The 23,213-nt window shown below is 41.4% G+C and overlaps 1 protein-coding gene across 19 annotated transcripts in view; it reads right to left on the bottom strand.

Annotated features, from left to right (window-relative positions):
* The window catches only part of CADPS (calcium dependent secretion activator), a 471,511-nt gene that overhangs the window by 136,649 nt on the left and 311,649 nt on the right, over positions 1 to 23,213 (bottom strand). For all 19 annotated transcript variants that reach the window (XM_059879758.1, XM_059879763.1, XM_059879759.1 and 16 more), the window contains 4 exon segments: positions 22,955 to 23,063; positions 16,985 to 17,197; positions 3,909 to 4,045; positions 346 to 533 (listed from right to left, as the gene is read on the bottom strand). In XM_059879758.1, the coding sequence (XP_059735741.1) occupies positions 346 to 533; positions 3,909 to 4,045; positions 16,985 to 17,197; positions 22,955 to 23,063 (647 nt within the window).

The following is a 23,213-nucleotide window of genomic DNA, read 5'->3' as shown; positions in this document are numbered from 1 at the left end:
TCCCTGTTTCTCAAAGAATCAATTTCTCTGTAACTCTGCCTTTGCTTGATGTCTAGTTTTTGCTCACCATGTACGCTGAAGGTGTATCAGAGACCACTCTAGAAGTCCTGTTTGCCGTTTCTGTCAAGACTCATGAGAGGAGAAGAAATTCATAACTGTGTGTATGTTCTTTGCGTTTGTGTGGCTGGTGTGTGTGTGTGTGTGTGTGCGCGCCCACATGTCTGGACTACTGAGCAAATAGAAATGGGTAGACTTAGAGATGACCCTAAGAGCAGGACCAGCTGTAAACCACTGCCAGCACCTTAAACATCTTTTTAAAAGGAATACCCCTGGACACGTGCCTACCTGTTCCCATGGACGTGGGATGCACAGAAGGCGAAGCTATAGTGAAGGAGGGTTGGGTCGATCATGGCGCCGTTTTCTGCCCGTTCAAGCAAGTCTCTGAGGTAGCACAGATGTCGGTGACACCCTCGGACTCCGTTCCGGGCGCAGTACTCGTCTAGTACAAACACCTGGCCAGGACTGAACCAGCCCTGATTGGGGAATAAAGGAGAGACCTTCTTTCAAATACAGGCTGGGTTTATGTAGGGGAGAGCTCTGGAGAAGGGGGTTAAAAATAGCCAGAGCCAACACCTCCTGATTGCTCATTAAGCCCCAGTCACTCTGCCACACGCCATGTGTGCTAGCTGGTTCGGTCCTCACCAAAGCCCTGTGAGGGAGGTGCTGCTCTCCCTGGTGGACGGATGGGAAACCCGAGCTCAGGGAGTACATGCAATTTCCCTAGTGTCCCACAGCTAGTAAGTGATGGAGTGTGGATTAGCAGAGGGCACGATTCCAGAAACAAGAGTCTCACCCACTGCTTTAACACTGAATCATAAACCCTAAGAGCACTGGAGTGGGGCTAGGGCAAAGTCTTGGTTACTGACAAGAGAAAATAATAACATTAATGCCTTAAATTGGTACAGTGCTTTACCCTTGACAAGAGCTTTTAGTTGAGCCCATGACAACCTTGAGAAGTAGACAGGGCAGGTTTATGTTTATTTCACAGATGAGGAAATGAAAATAAGAGCTCACAAATAATACAAAATAGCCAGGACTCAAACCCAGCTCTGTCTTTCTCCATATCTTTTGTATTTTTAATACTCTGGAGCATTAATAAATACTAGGATTGATCTACATTCATGCCAGGACTTCATAAATCCTTTCACTTTGGAAGAAAAAAAAATTTTTTTTTTAGATTTTAAAATGAAGATAATAACAGAACTTTCCAAAAAGAACAACATGACTTTAAGTTCTCAAGTTGTGAATCATATATGATTCAACTAAACTGAGAGGAGCTTCCTGTGCCCAGGCTGAGGTTTTATATTCTCCCTGGCAGTTATTTGTTTTCTTATTATGTATTTGCATGCTGCAGGACCACGCAAAACTCTGCTCTAAAAAAGAATCGGGCTGGAATCTCTGATGCAGAGCACATTAGGACGTGCCATGGTGTAGAAACTGCTGCCTCCACCAAGCACTTAAGAAAAAAGATGCCCAGTAAGGCCCAGCGACTTGCCACTCAAAGTCACTCTTGGGACAAGCCTGTAATGAAATCACTTCTTTCAGTCTGAGTACTTTTCTGAAGCCAGAAATAAAAATTGAGGTGGTACTTTGTAAGCTGGGAATTTAGGATGATCTTAAATATAAACCTAATTTTACTTTGAGGGTCTTCTCTGAGTCATCTTTTGAATATACCTCTCCATCCTGGGAGAGAAACGGCAAAAGGAGAAAGTGACTGGGTGGCAGGTAGAGGCCACAGAAGTGCAGAACGGAGGCCCCTGCAACACTCGGATCTTGTGCTAGGGGTCCGGGGAATCTTCGATTGACAACATGCAGCTCAGCAATGCATCCGACGAAAGACGGCATCTTTCCTATTTCAAATGATAAGTTACTGCAGAGGGCGGGAGAGTAGTCGAGGCAGTGGGCTGCCCCTATAGGCAACTTCTTTGCCACTCCATCTGCTACCCCAAATGCTAAATCTTAGAAACAACACTGCTGTGAAAGATTAAAATATATTTTCTACGACTCAGATGACACCAAGTCTTTTGTAGATGCCAAAATAGCTGCTTTGAAAAGAGTTGAAGAAATATCAATTAGGAGCTCAGTCGAAGACACAGAAAAATTTATGTATCCCTGCTGGTCGGTCTCCAAAACTGACTGGAAAAAAAGACTGTAATAATGAGAAAATGGAATGTATGGAGGCAGGAGACGAGGTCCTCTTAATGGCTCTTATTTTCTGAAATTGGGGGACGACGATTAATACATACAGGTATACAAATGGGGAAGGAAACTATTTTACACTATTCACAATTAATTTGGGGTTTTGGGGCCTGAATATGACTAACAGGAAGCGAGCTTCAGAATTTCATTTCTGGTTTAATTCTTTAGACGGCATTCACTCCTCAGGGATGAATGTCTTAGCGAAACAGAAAACCAAAGAAAGTACGATTTGAAAAAAGTCTTGAAAATAATACGTCTCAAAAAAATTCCTCAAGAGACTAGGAATTATATATAAAAGGAAACGATTTAAGTTCAGAGGCAAATTCTTACAAGTTTCATGAACACAATTTATAATGACGTGAATAATTACATAATCACAGAAAACACATTTGAGAAAAACTGCCTTGCAATGCAAGGTAAGCCTTTTTTTTTTTAAAGTCAAAATGATGTATTCCTTCTCAGTTTGGCAAAGTTCAGACTTCTGATAATATGATTCTAAACCTGAGATAATCAATGAATCTTTTATGAGACAAAGATTAATAAATTATTCCACATGATCCTGCTTCTGTTTTTTGGACTATTTTATCTGTCATTTTTATATTTTGGCTTCTAACAAAGAACAAAAAAAGGAATTTAAAAGAAAAATTGGAACAGACTTAGGAGAAAGCCGTATCATTTAAAAAAAAAACCCAGATTTTCATTATATTTATGTTGCTATCAATAAAATGTTAACCTGAGTTAATTAATATTAACAATATACAGATATATTCATCTTAGTATGTGGAGTCAGAGATGAGGCTTTTCCTCTGTGTAAAGCCACTGTATCCTTTCCCCTCACCTTTCCCATCTATAAAGTGGGATCAATAGTCTATCTTTAAAAAATAACAATTTCTGGTTTGCAGAAGAAAATAAATTGAGTCTTTTTTAAATTGCATAGCATAAAGCCCAAAATGTATCTTCAGAAATCCAATAAAGACATAATAGCAGTCCTTTGCATTTAAATGATTTAAATCTAGGTTTAAAACAGGATTTTAAGAAATACCCATGCACTTGTGGAAGAGTTCGACTTCTAACCATCTTAAGCACCATAAAAAAATTCCCTCAAAGGGTATAAAAAATGCTCGGAATACTATGTAGGGAAAAAAGCCACCCAAACAAACAAACCCAAACCCATTTAGCTTATGTAAGGGGAAGTGAACTTTATTGACAAATCATTTTAATCTTTAAAAATATAAACAAAAAGGACCCATTCATTTCCGAGACAGGAGCACAGGGTCTTATTATCTGGGGTGAGGTGGGAGGGGGATCTTGAAGACTAAGAAACCAAGGCAATTTTTACAAGTTCTCTACAAGTAGGTGCCAAACTCGATTATCCTCTTGAGAATATTTCTCATGTAGCAGCTGAAAAGGGGGACGCTCAGATAGGGAGGCTGAGGAATTGGATCTGTCTCTACTGATAACTTCCTCCCGCTCTGTCTTCTTTCTTTGGTAAGGAAAACTATCTCAACCCAGGAAATCAAAAACACATTTATAATTGTTAAAGAGGCTCCGTAATGGGGAGAAGAGCTTCTGACACAAAGGTAGAGAAATATTTTATCTTTCAAAATGTTATTGCATTTAAATTGCTGTAGACCAAAGAATATACTTGCCAGGCAAGAATAGGAATCATTAAGTCTGTGATCCAAAGTTAGGCGTTGCACCATCTCAAAGAGGGAAGCGTGGTCAAAGTTACAGGGGTTGGAAGAGATAAATTCATCCATGCCATGTTTTTGAGCTCTATCTGCGTCTGTTCATTTATACATGTAGAGAGAGACACAATTTAGAGAAACATCGCATTTTCTTTGACATTTCAAATTACACAGGAATTCACTAAGCATTACGAATGCTAGCTGTTTTCCCGTCGCCACCCACCAACATCCCCAAGATACTCTTTTTACCTCCCATTGTCAACTTGCATCACTTACTGGTGAGTTTATTGCATTTCGGCAAAAATATATTGGCATCAACATGTTTATCAAATGATCACAACTCTAGTGCATTTATGTTGTTCTTGAAAAACTAAGCACACGACCGTAACTTCGCCTGTGTTTCACCAAACACTGAAAGCAGATCGGATCTTTGCTTATAAAAGCCTATTTAGCTTTTCGATTTTTAATAGATTCTGCCATTCCAGTGGTTATGTCTAGAGCAATTTCTCTACAATTACTGGGATCATCTGGAAAAAAAAGGGTTATGCTGATTCTCAGCCAAGTGACAATATTAGTATCCTCCCCTTTCAAATCCCCGTGGCCAATTTGGTTGCACAAAAGATTTGGGTCCCCATCCTCCAAAATTAAAACAAAATAATAACAAAAGATTTCCACTGAAACCTGGAGAATAAGTTCACTGGGAATTTAGTTAGTGATAGCAAAGGACACTGCCTGAGATAGTGTGCTTACTCAGTTAGCAAAGCTTATGAAAGACAAACAAATTTACTCAGCAAGGGCTATGATCTGCCATTTATTGTGAATTAATAGTCTCAATGTATTCACACTTTTCCTTACAGGGTGAAGGCTGTAGGCAAAACCTCCTAAGGGCTAACTAATTAATCTCAATATGTGTAACTAAAATAGTCTATATTCAATCGGCAAAATAACTCAGAGAATTCAACTCAAGTGAGACCAAGCAAATCTCAGAAGAGAAGGGAACGAAGGTCCTAGAAATTAAAAGAATCGGCTCACTCCATCTCATATTTACTCCCTCTCCTGAAATGCTGCAAGGAAAAAGAATCTTAAATCAAGCAAGAGTGTATTCATCTCCTTGCGTGCAACATTCTCCTTGAATACAGGCACCTGCCAGGGACCAGCGATGCTGTCAGGACATACAGAGAATGGATTTCTGACTTGAGAAGGTGTTTGAATAATATTTTCAAACGTGGCCTTCATCCCAGGCAGCTTTTTTTTCTTCCCTGCTTGGGGGCTGACTGAAAATGGGGGCTATAGTTACAGTGTAGTATTAAGATCATGATTTTCCCTCATATTATTAATTTTGTGTATCATTCCAATCTACATGCATGGTATGTCAGATGTACGCCTTCTTCCTATTAGGTTTTTAAATCTTCAGTCATCTTTCAGAGAGGCAGCAAGTGGTCAGTGTTTGAACAGGATGTGTTGTTTATGCCCAAGACACACGAAAGCAACAGTTTCCAGAAGGCAAGTCGAAGGATGTGTGTTTTAATAGGCAATTCGCTCCTTTCGGAGGATAAAACACGAGATTTTGGAAGGGCTATCACATGGGCAGGGATTTTATTAGAGAATCTGCCTCTTTGCTGGGTCAATTGCCTGAGATTTGTCTTCAGGAAAGTGCTTTCAATTTGGAGGTTAGGTGCTTAATCTTTTAGCATTCTTTTGTTTGGTAATGTGGTGTCCAAGCTGTATTTCTCTTTTGACTCAGGATGGCTGGAAAGAGAGGTGGCCAGGAAGTTGGTTCTGGGGAAAAAGCTAGCTGTTTCTGCGGAGTCGCGTGGGGTGTGTGTGTTTCCCGTGGCCCAAGGCAAGTGGTTTGAACCTGCTCCAACTTTAGGTGTCTTCCTGCAAGATGACACTCCTGTAACCCAGGTGGTACCGCTCCATTGCCTAGGACAAATCTGTTCTTTTAGCCCCATCGTGTCAGTCCCTGGAGAAACTAACAGTGGGCTACACACCCATTGCTTGTCCTGTTTCATCCTCATAAAAAGCCTCACTCACGCCGTGCCTCCCAATTTCTAGCAGATAGATGAGGCGAGTTTCGGCCAGCACCAGCTTCCTGCTCTCAGATCTCCCAGAGGAGGCTGCAGGCTGACCAACTAGTCAGGCCGCTCACCTTGCCAGCTTGGCTCTGCCATTTTACTGCTCTTCAATTATGATGACGCAAACGGTCACTCAGCTAGAGAGAAGAGGACTCTCTTTTCGGCTGTTCAAAATATAGCCCGTGTTTCAAGTCTCTTACTCTTTATCTGTTGAGCCTCTAGAAAACTTGGTGATGAACTATTTTGCTTGGCTGCCAGTTCAGGAAATGGATCTGCAAAGAGAGCTTGGCTCCTCCGTGGAGACCCGGGTACAGACCCACCCTCCCGCCTCCCCCATCCATCATCACAAGACAGCTTCACCACGCTAATTCTTGGCTTAGACTTCAGAGAAAGAACAATTTCATTTTTACTGACAATTTAAAGCAGGCTTTAAAACAGGCTTAAAATTCGCCTGTTTTCCTTTTCTGAAAGTAACCCTATCAACATAGAAATTCCTGTTTCCCTTCTTCCTCCTTTTGTCTCTTGTCAGTTCACATGGTGAATGAGCCTGGGACTGAGGGAGGGGGCCTGGACACTCCTGTGAGAGCCGGTTTTAAAGAGGTGCAGGATACTGGCGGAGGTGCTGATCTGTCTGAGCCTCAGTTTCCTCACGTGTAAAAGGAGCCAAACTTTCAGTTCCCTTTCTGCTTCACCGTCACTTAATCATTCTTAAGGTCCTTTTCACAACTTCCATGTATGGGGGATGGAGCTTAATGTAGTGGGAATTTCCAGCAAGTACACCGAGCAGCCCCTGGATTTTGCTCACATAGAATCATCATTTACTCAGAATTAGGCTCATTATTTCAATGGTTCCAACAACTCAAGAGTGCTTAACAGGGTGGCTGGCTCCCATGAAATTTCTGAGAGTTTCACTGAGTTTATTCTATTCGGGGTGGGGAGGGGGGCGGGGAAGGAGAATCGGTAGGTGGGGAATGCTATTTTACGGTGTCCGTGGAAGGGATGTGATTTTGAAGCTCCATCCAAACATGGATTTTGAAATTTCTGTTCTCTGCTGTGCTCCCAGCACCGACAATGGAACCTGGCACACAGCAGGCACTCAAGACGTATGTGTTAAAATAATTTACTAATATCTCATCGAAATAAACACATTTGGTCAACAAATATTTTCTATTTCTTGACTTTCGGAAATGTTGACACATTAAATTCAACAGGAACAATTTATCTGAGGTGGGACAGCAGGTGCTTAGATGGCTGGGCTTAGAGGGTCACAAAGACTGAATGTGAGGCCAGCTCTGCTGTTAGAAGATCTGAGACGTGAGGAAGTTGACTAATGTTTCCGAGTTTCATTTTCCTCACGTGTTAAGTTGAGAAAGGTGTTTGAGTCTACCCTCAGAGGTGGTTGTTCACAGGATCTGGTAAGAAGAATCTGTGAAGCACCTAGGTACCTAGCATATACTAAGCATTCGCCTCAGCCGTGAGTGGACGAGCAGGCTTCTCACAGCTCTCAAAGTCAGTTGGTCTAATATTCTCAGAGAGCCAAGGCTGTCTCTACTTTGATCACTAATGTTAGTTAGAGGTTGCCTCTTAAACCATATTGTTTCTAGGAAGCTGAGAGTCCTTCCCAAGCTCTCTGCTTTATGCTTCTCCTCTGGCCCTGTATAATTAACTCCTAATCTCTGTCTCTGTGTTTTTGCTGGGTGATGTATTTCTCTGTGGTCAGAACACACACTTAAATTCCCTGATAGATAATATGTTTCTTGAGGGTACGTTCCTGATCTGTTATTTTTCCCTTCCAGCTCCCAGAGGAGCCAGGTCCTTAGGAGGTATTTATTAACTGACTTACTCTGACACCTCCATCCCAGGAAACTTCTCATCGACTTTATTAAGGAGTCACACACATGGGGATTCAGATGGCATCTTGCAAATCCCAAAGTGGGAACATGTGCTCTTAAGGGGGAAAAAAATCTTATAAAAGGAAACAGAATTCTAGGTGCAGGTGTCTTTGGATACCATTCAGATTGTCTGCCTGTGTCTCCATACATGTCTAGGGCCATATGCATTACATATGTTGTCTATTTTAAAATAAAACACTGCAGCGGTCCAGCTGTTCTAAATTCTGTTTCAAAGAGCTTGTGGGTGCTTCTCAAGCAACACCATCCAGTCATCCTTGCAATGGCCCAGTCTGTTCTTCCACAGTGCTGAACATTAAAAACTAAATGCTCCGTGCCATCCCATTTTGCCCTGTACAAACGATTGGAACAGGCTGATGAGAGAAAAAGAAAACTCCAATGTTGACATTAGCAAGGGGAAAACAGCCCAGAGCAAAAGGGTGAGAAAGTCAATTCCTGGATTCAGGACACCTTGGGATCCATTCCTTTGCCAATGTTTGGCATGTGTCAAGGGAATGCAAATGAATTTAAATACTAGGCTGAGCAAAACAGAATTAGGAGGGGAAAGTAGAAGCTTAAAGCTCTAATGAGGTTTGGATTAGCTCTTGCTTTCAGAGACACATACCAATGTTCTTTTTCATTAGTATGTGTGCGTTTTTTGTTTTTATTTTTAACTTATTTAAGAAATCAAGGACTGACTGAATTTTAAGAATTTACTTCAGTCTTAACCTTTTTCAGATTTGGCTGAATAGTTGCTAACTCTTGCTCGGTTTGCAAGGGCTTCACATGTACTGAAAATGGGCTATGTAATTTCATAGGCTTTGGAGCGAGGGCATAATTCAACACATCTTCCAAACAATGCTACTTGTTTCACTTCTGGGCTTTAACTGTATAAAATATTGAAGTCCTCTATAGCATGAGCATAGGAGAATGGCTTCACACTGAACTTAGATGAATAATGGTGCCTAAACTACATTTATAAATTTAAGGAACTATCAGTGGGCATCCAAGATAAAGGAAAAGGCTGACAGACACACAGACTTCAGGAAGGCAGGTATCCTTTCAAGCGGAAACTAACTAAAATCTTTGCCCCAAGTTTGCTCGAAAACAATTTTGGTGTGGCATTTAAGGACTATTGTGAAAATCACAGTTCCTGGAATGATATGATTATGTGGACTTTACACTCTCATTTAATCTGCTTAAATTTCAAGTGATGTTCATCACTGACCATCCTATCATTTATCTGTTCTTTAACCCATCACAAGGTTTGGGTTTACTTCATGTTTGATATTTTCTCCCTCACGATGGGAAAGCACATATCATATTATTTCATGATCTCTTAATAGCAAGCATATTTGTGTGATCTTGTTTCTGATCCAAAAAAAATTTAGATAAGTTTGCAGTAAGGTCTACCAAATGGAATTTTCTTGAGGGGAGTGGATAATATAGTTTTTCAATTTTCATTTTATGGAGACTTTATTATCCCAGCAGCTCAGGGAATGAACAGAAAAGGTCAAATCTCTCTTTTTATTTTGTAATATTACATTTTAGAACTTTTTATAGGCTAAAGAAAAAATTCTGCTGTTGAAAATAAACTATGACTAGGTTGCTAATAAATTGTCTAAGAGAGGCTTCTTTCTCTACTGAATCCCTTTTATAATAAACTAGAGGTAGCTGTTTTATCACTGAAATTTAGAGCACAGTTATGGCTGCTGTTACTCCTGATGGATGCTTGAGGCAAGAGAATAGCTAATGTAACTATAAAGTCATTGTGAACTCAAACTGCAAATTAAAAGGTGACTTTGTATCTTTCTTATATGGAAAATGTGTGCTTGTCATATCTGCTTGACAGTGTAAGAGTGGATGTATGGTTTGGACAATAACGAACAATGACAGTAGTCAACCTCATCAGAAGACATGAAATAAAGAAATGACAATGATTGATGGCAGCTGGCTGTTTACAGACTTTTCTAGAAGAGTTTTTCTTGGCTTGATCAAGTAATAACCAGGGGATGTTGCTCCCTGCCTGAGCTCTGCACAGGAAGCAAAAGACTGGTCCTCCCCTGCCTGCTGCCCTTGAGAAACAACTTAATTCTTTCATGGTCTCTTTGACTCAGTCAACCTAACTTGCATGGCCAACACCAAAAGGCTTCCTCAGAAGCTATTAAGGGCCACACTGCATTTTGCAGAAATCACTGACAGGACAACCACGGGGATAAACATGTGTTTATTTCAATGTTCATTTTTGTGATTCTTCATAATGCAAATGCTTTGAATAAAAATCATCAGAGATTTTTGTCAGTGATCAGGAAACAAATAAATGATCTGTAATTTTCCCTGCTTTACTTACAATTTACAGAGTACTTGATAATATTTTTATGGCACTGCAGCATGAGCTAACACAAATTTTCGAGAGTTGACTAATTAATAATGTCTCCTATAAGTCACTATAGGTAATGAAAATAGTTGATTAGTGAACAATATGTTAGATGTGCCTCAAGTAGGTAACAAAGAAGTGACCCTTCATTTAATATGATCTATTGAGAGCCTACCACAGTATTTGGAAAATTTTGGACCTTACTATGAGAGTCTATTCTTTTAAAAAGTCATATACTTTATGGAGAGAAGAAATGTGATTTATAGTGTGGTTTGGGGTCATGCAAGTTAATACTGAATTCATTCTCTGATGTTGCATTCCTGCAATGTAGTAACTGCAAGTTGACAATACAAGAAGATATAGCAAAAAATCTCCTCAGACAAAACTCTAGAAAGGAATTAGGCAAATGACTATTTGGAAGTCCATTAGGATATCAATGTGTTGTTGGGCAAATACCTGTAGTTTTATTAGAAAAAAATTCACTCAGTCATCTACTTATCCATCTTATAGATTTTTTTTTAAGTATAGCAAAATCCTAAATTTTCACCAAGTTCACATTCTCCAGTAAGCTTTTAAAAATGCCTCATCAGACATGTAAAGGAAGGAAAGTTAAATTAAGAATTAAGTATCTGCTTGGAGTGGTTAAAAAAAAAATCTGTCTGCTAGCCAGGGGTACATTTATGCAAAAGAAAAGAAAAAAAGAAAAGAAAGGAGGGGGAAAGCAAAATTAAGAAACAAAAAGAATCAAGGACTATTATTAAATGGTCAGGAGAAATGATGCGACCTACAACTTCTAAGTGAGCGTTCAGAATACTTGAGTACATATTTGCCTGCTCTCTTGACCAATTTTTCTAGCTCCCTCTAATGTAAAGTTTTCCCTTAACACATTTTTGGTGACTGACTTTTTCCTCTATGAATAAAGGAACTGTATACTCTGTTTTAGTAATAAATAGTGAAGAGAATGATTTTTCTAGTTTTAAAGTTTCTTTTTTCCTCTTAGAGGTGTAGTTTTAGAAAAATGAATACAAATACAAATGATGTAAAAAACGTTATTGTTGTCATTGTTCTTGGGAGAGCAGTGGAGAGAGATTTGAGACCAGAGGTCTAAACCCTCCATGACATTGTGAGATTGTGAATCTGAAGCTTCTGTGAATAAATTACATGATTTCAATTGTGTCCTCAATTTCTTGCTTTTGTGTGTGGTAGCTGCATGTATTATATCTCTCTTTTCAAAATTAACCTCCATTGGGTCTTAGAGTACACCCTCAATTTAGGCAGAATGAATTCTTTCATGTTCAAATAATGCATTTACTTTATTAATTGCGTTCTGCAATTTCTTGGAGTCTTACTCAGTTACCACCTTTGGGTTTCCTAGCCCACCTTTCTGTTCGTTAAGGTATCCATGGTTACCACACCATTGGTTCCCTGACCATTCTAACCTTTGGAATGGGAAAGGAAAAACAACAACAACAACACATCATCAGAGTGCAAAATGATCTGTTTTCAGGCATTAAGCAGTCAGGTAGCTGTGAATTCCATGAAACGAAGGCATTCTTTGCCATTTCGTTGTGATGTTCATTAATATTCTTGGAATTAAAAAAAAATAGGAGATGTTAATGGTTGGCTTTACTCAGAGGATCATTTGATGCCAATATGAAAGCCAAGGAGAGGAGGCAATTATGCACACATCACATGCATCCTAGTTCCAGTATGGAAGCTTACATTTCCAACCTAAGGTCAGGAAAATTACATAAAAAGTTTTACTACAAAGTCTAGACATGAGGAAGATTTCAGAGGAGAGGGAGGAAGCACATTGCAGGTGTCAGATAATCTAGTCTGATTATCTGAGCTGTGCTAGCTATAGGGGAACACTTACCCTTCAGTCCAGCTAGAAGTTAGCAGGGTAAGAAGGAACAAACCAGAATAACATAAAGACTAGCAACAAGGCTCAGGAAAGCAGACAGGAGTTCTAACCTAGCAGCTAAAGTTCTTGGGTTCGAGCAAAGATTGAACAAGAAAACTTAAATGAAACAAAACAAAAAACAAGAAAACCAAAGCCAACCCCCACCCCAAACCAACAGTAACCAAGGTCCCCCTAACTGCTCAAGGCTGTTCAGGTGGTAGCAAAACTAGAACAATTCTCAAAAACATCCAACTTTAGGGATTTATGATGTGATTAACAGTTATTAGTTGAGAAACAGACATTAATATGAGACTCATTGCAAGTGACATATCAAATAATCATTGACCAAAATCGCAAAGCTTAAAATTCCCACTCCCCTCCCAGTCTTGAAAACAGAGGTACTGGTCTTCACTGTTCCTCTAACACACACTGGACAGGGGTCAGGTGTTTCAGTGAGAGGCCACTTGGTATAACAAATTGTGGCAACACTCAATTATAGATTTGGATGTCATTTCCAAAGTAAGCAACATTTGCCTTAAGAAAATGGAAAATTATAAGTATTTGTTGTAAAAAGTTGTATAGGTAAGCACTGACAATTTTTTTAAGTTTTAACCAAAAAAAAAAAAAAAGAGAGAGAGAGAGAGAAAATTAAATCAACAATAACACACACCAAAGAAACCACAAAAGAACAAAAAAGTTGTAAAGTTTGGTGGAACCCTCCCCAAATTATTGTAGAGTCACATAGAAACTCATGAATAGCAGGATCTATTTTTTCCCAGTTTTCCCAATCCCATACAAATACTCCACTCCACTCTTAGACGTGTCTTTTCACTTTGAAATCGAACTTCTGAAGTCGTAAAAGAAGTAAAATCTGCACCCAGAAGTCTGTCAAACTGAATTTAGAAAGACCCAAATAAACTCATGATACAGTCAAGTATCCCAAACTGTAAAATGTTCCATTTTCAAATTTCCCTTGAGCAGACAGCGACATGACAAGACTGGAGTGTTTATTTTTCTCTATCCAAAAAAACGCTTGCATTTTTCTGTTAGCTTCCCTTTGCCATGTAAATACTAACACAGTGATTACAAAGTTAAACTCATTAAAAAGTTTCTTCATCATTCACTTGCAAGGATGGCAGCTACTTTGAGTAAATATTCGAAACCAGGGATTTAATGAGATGTGCACGGAATCAAGTATTTAACAATGATCCTTACCTTTTGGAAGTCAAGGAAATCTTTTTAAAATGCAATACTTGATTGTATTTACTCCTTTCGTTAGAGAGTCTGTGACTGACAATGTTTGTGATGTGACAAAATAAACTGAGGTATAGACTGAGAAGCAAATGTCAGTGAAGAGTCGACACTTGCTATTTCTCACTATGCTGTGATTGTTTTTCAGTTTTCTGTAATCTTGCTTTGCAGTACTAGGTAACCAGTTTGTCGCAGTGTGCCCAGGACTAAACAGTTTCTGGGACACAGGACTTTAATTGCTAGGATAAGGTAAGTTTTGGCAAATTTGGATGAGCTAGTTAGGATTCTAAGTATGAATAAACACTAAATCTGACTTAGTATAAATCTAAAGCTAATCTGTTTAATGGTGAGGGTTTGAATTTAAAGGTTTAAATGCAGCTTTGCAGTAACTGTTACGTAACCTTCACTCTATGGCAGAACCCGCTCAGTATGATATACCCACCACTCTCAGCAACGTTTGGGTCGTTTTGAACAACTACTCAGTGACTCCACAGAATACAAAATTCTTGGATCCTGCTTGGATCTTTCTTGTGGGTTTCATATACTCTTGACTGGAAATGATTGGGGATCAGATATAGAAGTTTGGGTGAATTAAATTCTGACTAGATTACGATGCTAGTTTCTAAAGTATGGGAACAGAGCCTCACTTTCTGGTACTCTGGCCACAGTTTTCATTAAGTGCCTACACTAGCAATAGGTAAAAGCCTGGAGTAGTTGAGGCTCTGCTTCAGGGGTAGTAAAGTAACTATGGGGTTACTGGGCTTAACGCTAGTGGGTTGAATCTCCATGTAAGGAGTGTCACTGACTGCAGGGTCAGAAGCATACAGTTGTGCAAAGCGGGCACTGCACAACTCAAGAGGCACCATTCACACTTTTGTCTGTGGGAAAAGAGCCTCCTGAAGGGCACAATCTGCATGGCTGAAAGCAGTGGCCTTCTTACAGAGCCTGGTAGGAGGGGTATGCCTCATACTCTCTAGAGACCTTCTGTTCCTAGGCAGAGATGAGGAGGTAATAGAGAAGGGGGTGGCTCCGGCAGCAGGTACTGATAAATCCCAGGGGCATGACACCCCTGACCTCACTCACCTCCCAGCCTGCCTCACATGCTCTTGAGGGATGATACTACTTATCCTCATCCCCACATTTTAACTCTTAGAATTCTGCTTTGGATGCTCTATTTAATAAAAGCTTCCTCTGTCAACTAGGATAGTAACATATATCAACCTTGCGTGCATGCAAAAAAATCTTCTAGCTGATGCCTACTGACCAGATTCTAATTTCATAGCTAAATGAATCCTACCCACAGAGGAAACTCTAATCATGAGCCCTAGTGTATTTCCATAAAGAGGCATGCATCCCCTTCAACAGCCTCTTTCAGTCACCACCTTTATAGAATCTGTGTCTGCTCTCCATTTCATTTTACCCCTGAATTTCCATTCTCTTTCCTATACTAGAGAGAAAAAAGTGGGCTGATCACGAACCAAGTACTAACTTCTTAATCTGGGGAGACGATAGAACAGACACACTGAATGTAAGGTGAAATGACCTCAGAAGAAATGGAAATTATTTGGAAATAAAACTGAGATTTTCCAAATATCGCCTGTGATACATGTTTTATGAGGTTGATTTAGATGGTGATCATAATTAGGCATTTTTGTTTCCTCATACAGAGATAAGTCCATCTCAGAGGGATATGATAGGATGTGTTGTTTCAAAATTCATTTATAAGGAGCCTGTTAGGCCAGGTGAAAGAAGGGATTCCATTACAGAGGAACTTTTATAATTAAGTTAATATTGGGGATGTTTTATTTCAACTAATGACTAAACCATTTACAAAGAGATGCTTCTTTTCTTTCTAAGTGTCACAAATGTTGCAGGAAAAAAGAGTAGGAAACTTGGTGGTGGTCAAGGTCAGAAGGGCTGTCCCTCCTCCACTGAGCCCTTCCTCGAGTTCTTATTTGTTTAGGGTTTTCTGTGTGGAAACCCACACGATTGTGTGATTATTTACACTGTCCCACAGGGAAAGCATCTTCCTTTAAAATAAAAACCCATCAGTACAGGACAAGAATCCTTGGGAGCACCTGATGGGTAGTACTTGTCATCCAACAAGAATGCTTCCCCACAGCAAAGGTGTAACAAGGTTTAAGAACACAGTCTGGTTAAATGGAAACAGACATGGCAGTGGAATTCATCGAAAGGGAATTACCTCTACTTTGTTGCTACAGCGAAAGAATCATGTGGTCCACGTTTTAAGAGCAACTGGGGAGAGACTGTGTGAAAGCACTGGGTTCAAGGTCAAGTTTCTGATGAGGGACTTTCACACTTGCTTTCCCTTTTGCTGCAATTCTTTCCCCACAGATGTCTGTGGGGGTAATTTCCTATCATTTGGGCTTAAGCTTAGATCATCTGTGTTATATTTCCTCTCCCCACTCACTCACCAATGCATGACATTGTTTATGGTGTTTCTCAGTGTGTGAAACTATCTTACTATATATATATATTTTAACTTGGTTTACTGTCTAGACTTCCCCACTGGGCTGGAGGTATCCTGAGAACAGGGATCTCCTTGTCTTCCTCATCATGTCTCATCACCTAGACAGTTGCTCAGTGAACTACACTGAATGAGCAGGTGCCATGCTAAAGACAAGACTCACCATGATTATCACTGAAAACTGATGTGTACCCGAGCTCTTCCTAACTGACGTGCATTCAGGACATGGCAGACATCTCTACTTAGGGTGAACGCTTGTAACTAAAATGAATTTGGTGCTTTATGTTGCCAGTGTTTCCATTTTCCTTGTTTCAACAAATACCTGCAGGGGCATGCTGTCCTTCATCTTGCCCTGTGCATCTACACTGTCCCAAGATCAAAATCATCTTGGTAGCAAGACGGCATGGGGACAGGGCCAGAAATTAAACTGATGCTAAGCTATAGAGGGGAAGACACTGGATATATGAACTGGGACCGTTGAGGAGATGGTTTCATTTCTGGGTTCTGGTGTCTTAGCTCAGAATGGGGTTTTAGATACTGTTTCTTTTTCTTGTGTGTGTTCCTGTGTGCCCCCCCCTCCATACCCGACCCTCCCCTACTGCATGTGATAATGTCATCATTTATTTTTAAATGGTTCTAAGTTGCATATTAAAATTTATTTCAAATTAAGCTCTATTTTAAAGTTACTTTTAATAGGAAGAAATGAGGCAAGGACATACATAATCTATTATATTTGAAGGACTCAAACAAATACCTGTTTGGCTGTGAATTCTAAATTCTCATCAAAACAAAGAGAGAAAAATCCACCTGAAACATATTTTTCTTTGTTTAGTCCTGGAGGAGGGGATTGTCAAGTATTGCACTTTAAAATTACTTTTATCTAACATTTTTGTCCCAACTCTTCCCCTCTGAATTCACTGTTTTTTTTTTTTTTAAGGCAAACATGATTTTGAGCATCCTTAATATGAAAGCAACTAGATTTTCTAATTCAACTTTAGAAGACTGACTTTACTCTACAGAACTAGTTTTAACAAATGGCATATTTACTTACAAAATTGGGAGATGGGGGCGTCCAGCTGAGGCACATTCCCTCCCTTGGCGTTTAGTTTCTGGACTTGGGTTGGGGGCACAGGCTTGTGCGACTGCCCAGTGGCCCGATACATGGCTTGGACCCAGAGAATGCGATCTTGCTCATCATCACTTGCAAATATCACGGTGTCTCCTTCTTTGACTGCATTGAAGAAGGCTCGGCCACCCTCCAAACCTGGATTAAAAGGGAAGAAAGACTACTAAGTTGAGCTGCAATGTTCTCAGCAGGACTAAGCTCTGAGCGGCAGGCTCTATGCTTTTCCTTGGGCTGGAGAAAAGAGGTGCATCTGTTTATCGAACTATAGGATAGCTAGTCTGATCCCATGATGTCCAAGAGGCATTTGAGCCTGGCTGTTGTCTCCTGCCACCTTTGTCTTATTGGGGACAGAGTCGTCAACTGAACTGCCTAATGGCAGGGTAAGTATCCGTCTACAAACATTCTATTACTTTCCTCATTTTTAAAAACAAGCCAAATGACAACAACAGAAACGCCTCTTGACCCCGCCTCTCAAATCCACAACCTCAGGGATGTTTTGGACTCCTGATTTTTCTCTCACTGCCCATTCCAATGAAATTCTGAAGACTCTACTTTCAGGACATTACAACAGAATTTGACCTCTTCTTCCTTCTCCAGGGCTGCCACTCTGAATTCACCCACATTCATCTCTCACCTGGATTATTCTAGTAGCCTCCTATCTGATCCATCTGCCTCCACCCTCACTCTCTATACTTGACCCTCCAGATGGGAGCCAGGGTGATTGGTGTAGCCCAAGAGTCAGGTTGTGCCATCCCTTTGCTCAAAACCTACCAGTAGCTCCGCATTTCACTTAGAAGAAACATCTAGGTTCTGCCAAGGCCCTCCAGGCCCCACGTGAACTGAGCCCCCACTGCTCCCACCCGCCTCTCTCACTATGTGCACGTGTATGCACCAGTTCACGCGGCCGTGTAGCCTCCTGCCGCTCCCTCAACACCCCAGGTGCGTTCTAGCCTCAGGATCTTTGCACAGTGCTACTGCCTGTGCCTAGGACTCTTCCTCCAGTTATTTTCATGAGTCACAGCCTCGCCTCTTTCAGGTCTTTGCTCAGACATCACATGCTTGTTCAGGCCTTCCCTGACTTTCACCTCTCCTTACTCACCTCTCTTCTCTTGCATTCTTTTGCTTCAAACCTCTTACCACCTCTAAAAAATTACATAATTTACTTCCTAAAGGCAGGGAGTTTTTGTCTCTTTTCTTCCCTGCTGCATCCTGGTACCCAGCACTGTGCATGGCAGAGAGTGAGTGTTCAACAAATACAAGTTGGATGAATGAACGCTCTACAGACCCATTTTGTCCCATAAGCAGTTCTCTAGGCTAAAATTTAGAGATAAGTGGGCAAAAGAGGCCTCTCTCTGGGCTCAGGCCAGAGTTACATTGTATCTGTTAACATATTCCAAAAGCCCATAATTTTGGGGTGACTGGGACTCTCTATCCTTAAACAAAGCTTCAAATCTTCACCAGTTTCCTCACCATTCGTCTACCCTCAACCCACCTCTTTAAAGGTGAAAGGGGAGTAAGTGGAGTAGTTAGAATCCCTAAACCAACAGGGCCCAATTGCCAACCTACTTGACATTTGCCTTGGGAAAGATTTCTGGTGATGTTAAGACTTATCTATTGTGCCGAAAGTATTAATTCAAATGTCTACTTCATAAGAATGGGTATGTGTTAATAATTTTGCACTTACAGTTGCCAGGGATTATAGAACAATAAAGAGCATCTTTTTTATATGAAGAGTTGAGGGGTACAGCAATTTTAATAAAATATTTTTTGTGGCTGTGATTATGAAGCATTATTTTGGTTCTTTTCTTACAGAGAGCTTTAAAATGTGTGATTTGGATAGGATGGTATACAGTGAGCAAGCTCGGAAAACCTGATGAAATGGATGGACAGCATTGTAAGAAGGAAAATTCTGCAGAGAGAGAAAGGAAGAAGAGCTTGGAGGAATGCTTTAAGCTCTGAAAAGTGGGTACCAAGGAGCTAAAAGAAAAGACTGGGTTCGGTAGAGCTTCTGCAGTCTAGTCTCATGGCAACCGCTGGGATAAGGTTCTGTGATAGGGCAGGTGAACTCCAGGCCAGCCATCACTGGGTGGGACCTTCTCCCTGCCCCACCACCTCCCATTTGCCAGGGCCTGAAGCTCAGAATAGGGACATTGCGTTCTTGGAGCTACTGTCAGAAAGTCCTTTCATGGGGCTGACTCAGGAAGGAGAGAGGTAGAGGGGCACAGATGCTAAGAAGTGTTGAGATTTTTATGGACTCCTCCCAACAGCCTTACAAAGGATGTACATGTGCTCATGTACTCAGTCACTCAGTTGTGTCTGACTCGTTGTGGCCCCATGGAGTATAGCCCACCAGGCTCCTCTGCCCATGGGATTTCCCAGGCAAGAATACAGGAGTGGGTTGCCATTTCCTGCTCCAGGGGATCCTCTTGATCCAGAGATCGAACCCACATCTCCTTCATCTCCCACAGTGGCAGGCAGTCTTACCACTGCATCCCCTGGGAAGCCTGTAAAGAATATACATTATTGTCCTTATTGTATAAATGTGGAAATTGGGTCAGAGAGAAGGAACTGACTATCCCATGAACACGAAGTGGAGCTGTGAGGATCGAAGCTGGGCTTCTGACCCCGGCTGTCTGACTCCAGAGCTGACGACGATAAGCATAGTGCCGGACCACGCGGAACCCGGGCAGCATGCCTGGCATGCAGCGACTGCTCTTAGGGGATGAGTTATTGACAACAGAGTGGAGCCTAACCATGGGGTGAGCGAGGCAAAGAGAAACAGGTAAAGCAGGAGAAGCAACGACAGTGACAGCAGTGAAGAGCAACAGAGCTTTTCCAGAAAGCCCGGGAGACCAAGGACACACCAATGAGAATGAGGAGAAAGCAGAGCAACTAGCTCGAAGAAAACCAAGGAAGAAGACAACGTGAACGCCAACATGTGCTCCCAGGCAGCAGATCCTGGGGAAGGAATCTGCAAAATGCAAGGTATGATAATGCCCGGGCTCTCCAGCGAACATCCCACAGGGACTGACCTTCAGGAACAAGAGGACATGTCTGGGAATAGATGGAGGCAGACCAGGCAAGGAATGTTTGCCAGTTCCCTGGCCGGGGATCGCTGTTTCAACCACACACATGGACACAGTCTATTTAGGGTGGTAAAGTTGTCAAAGATTTAATTTAGTCCTTGAAATTGTGCCACTGAATTATTCCAAATGAATATCCTCTTATTTGAAGACTTCTTTATTTAATCTAATAGGAACTGAGAGATTGTTGCATACTCTTTGAACCATACCCAGGGAAAGAGAAAGGGAAGCAGTTTCATCTTTAGATTAAAATGAAGAGCCTAAATGTAAAAACTACTTACAGTTATTTACCAACTCCCCAAACCAACTTTTAAAGGACCCTATACCAGAAGAGCTGATTTAGAGCCAATGCTTATATTCGGGTGACTGCTGCATCCCAGGCTGACGCAAAGGCAAGGATGTCTATGCTATGAGGCTACCTGCCCCATCTCCACCAGTTGGTTCCACTGACAACCAGAATAAAGCCAAGAGGAGGAGAAGGACAGATGGACCCAGAGGTCCTGCTTCAAGTGCACACTCACCTTTCAGGCAGCAGTAGGGGAAGACTTCTCAAACCTCTGAGGACACTTGCCAAATTGTGTAGTAATTATCCTGATCTTCAGCCGCAAACTTTAATGTTCAAAAGAATCTCCTAGAGTGCTTATTTATTTATTATTTAGTAAGTGACTGATGTGGGCCATTTTTAAGTCTTTATTGAATTTGTTACAAAATCGCTTCTGATTTTACGTTCTTTTTTTTTTTTTAGTTACAAAGCATGTGGCATCTTAGCTCCCTGACCAGGGGTCAAATGTGCACTGAAAGGCGAAGTCTTAACTAGTGGACACCAGGGAAGTCCACAGAGTGCTTATCTGAACCGGAGGATTCTGGTTCTTGGTTAGGTTTAGGGTTCAGGAACTATTTTTTTTTTCACAATCACTCTTTGAAAAATTCTAGGTTAGATTTTTCCCATGACAATTGGGAGAATCTGAATCTCCATTTTCAATCAAACGTTGCTTTGAAAATAACTAGGACTTGGCACACAGAAAGGCAGAGAAGACTCTGCTTTATTCTCAAGAACATAATCACTTTGCTTTCCATTTACATCCTTGGTAAAGGAATTTATAAATTATATCCCAGGGGATCAATGTGAAGAAAAAGGAGAGAGGCTTTGACAACGTACGTGCACAGCTACTCCTTTTGCATGTAGATGGAACAGCCTTCTCCCCGCTGCAGAGAGGTCTGCTTGCTACCGTGTGAGAAGACAACAACTCGAGCTTCACTAGAGCCGTACACACAGCTATGTTTTACTGCAGGCGCCAAAGGGTGAGATGGGTTAGACCTCAAGTCCCAGTGCTGCTGCTTCCTTTACAAAAGGAGATGACAATTCTGGTCCAATGCACTTGGTGGACTGCAGTGAAATCCAAATGCTACCATGTAGAGGAAAGGAAAAGGGAACTGGCTTAAAAGGAGGTAGTGTCACAAGATAGTGCTGCTTCTCCTCCTCATATTGGTCCCTGAGTTTCCCACTTTAAAATGGAGGTCTTGGGAAACAGGGGCTGTTTCTCTGAAGGGAATGCCGTGATTTGAGAAGACACCACTGCAGAATGCCACGAGGGTTCGTTTCTTAATACAGGGGCCACATCCTTTGCTCTAGCTGTTGTGTGAAACTGGCTCAGACTCCAAGGTCCTGTTCACGAGGAGGGATTTCCAGGACGAGCCTTTAAAGTCCTGACACATTTTACGTGGTCAGCTCTGTATCGTGCTCCGGCAGGACACGAATTATCTATGGAGGTCTGAGGGGGCAGGTCTGGTCCAAAGCACTTGGGAGTGGCAATTCTGACGCCCACTGAGACGATAATTTTCCCAAGTGGACTGGGCCAGAGGTCTTCCCAGTTACACCTTTTCAGGTTAACGCCCCATCTTCTCTCAGACTCTGTTTTTCCTTTATGTGTATTTTGTTGCATGTGGAAGAGCAATATGGGAGTAGAAAAAAAGGTTTTGGGCCAAATAATGCAGTATGGTTGGAAATGCTTTCCTTGTGCAGATTTGGCATAAAAATAAACTTCTCTGGGAGAGGGCTGTTGGTGCCTGTTGCTCATTAATATGCTGAAATGATTTCGCACCCCCCCCCCATTTTGAAGGTTCCTTGAGGCAGATTTCTATTCATTTTTTTTTTCTTTCTGGGAAAAAGATAACATGGGTTTGGAGAGAGGTGTGAGAGGGCAGGATGTGGAACTTATGCAATGTAGAACTTCTGAGAAATACTACCATTTGTGTGGTTCTCTTAGTTACATAAGGCTGAGTTTGGATGTCTATGCTGTGGACTGGTGTCTTTTAGGAGGTAAAAAAAAAGGTTTAGAGAAGACTTTCTTTTCAAGTACTATTAGATAACCATGACTTGTACTTAGCAAATGTGGACCTACAGGGCAGGTTTACCTGGACAGGAGACACAACACCTGCCAAGCCCACACATCACCTGTGAATGAGACACAGACACACACACACACACACACACACACACACAGAGTCATGGAAGTACATGTGGGACTTCTTTTTCAGGAATTTCTATTGAACATTCTAGGGTGGAATTAAATTTTGAGGTGGGCACAGCTACATAAAAGAAAAATGTACTACATTTTCATTTTGGTTTTATGAGGATCCCGAGTCAAAACAAATCCCTGGACTGGAATCGGCACTTCTTCATTCAGGACAGAACCTCCAGGGGATGGTGAACTGTGGCTGTGGCGCCCTAGTGACTTGGGTCAGTCAGTGTCCAACACGGAGGGAAGGGAGAGAGTTTTGTGGGCTCACGGCCTAGCAGGTGGGCAGGTACCTGGTTGGGGGTCCGTGTAATCCACGGTGTAGCCATCCAGTTGGAGAAGTTCCTGAGGCTCGGCTTTTTTCTCCCGGTAACTGCACATGGCAAACGTGTACTGACTCACCTGAAAAGGAGAAGCAGAGACGTGTGAGGTTGATTCCCTAGAGCCCGTCTTCCTTGAATAAACCCTCTCCATTCAAGCCTGTCCTTTCCCGAGGCCCTGCACTCTGGAGCTGGATTCAGATTGCATTTTTCCATCTCCTGGCTGTGTGAC

The sequence above is a fragment of the Bos taurus genome, chromosome 22, assembly GCF_002263795.3.
Source record: "Bos taurus isolate L1 Dominette 01449 registration number 42190680 breed Hereford chromosome 22, ARS-UCD2.0, whole genome shotgun sequence".
Taxonomy (NCBI): Eukaryota; Metazoa; Chordata; class Mammalia; order Artiodactyla; family Bovidae; genus Bos; species Bos taurus.
Note: the sequence above shows the minus strand (reverse complement) of the source record. Positions and strands in the feature narration are given on the sequence as shown.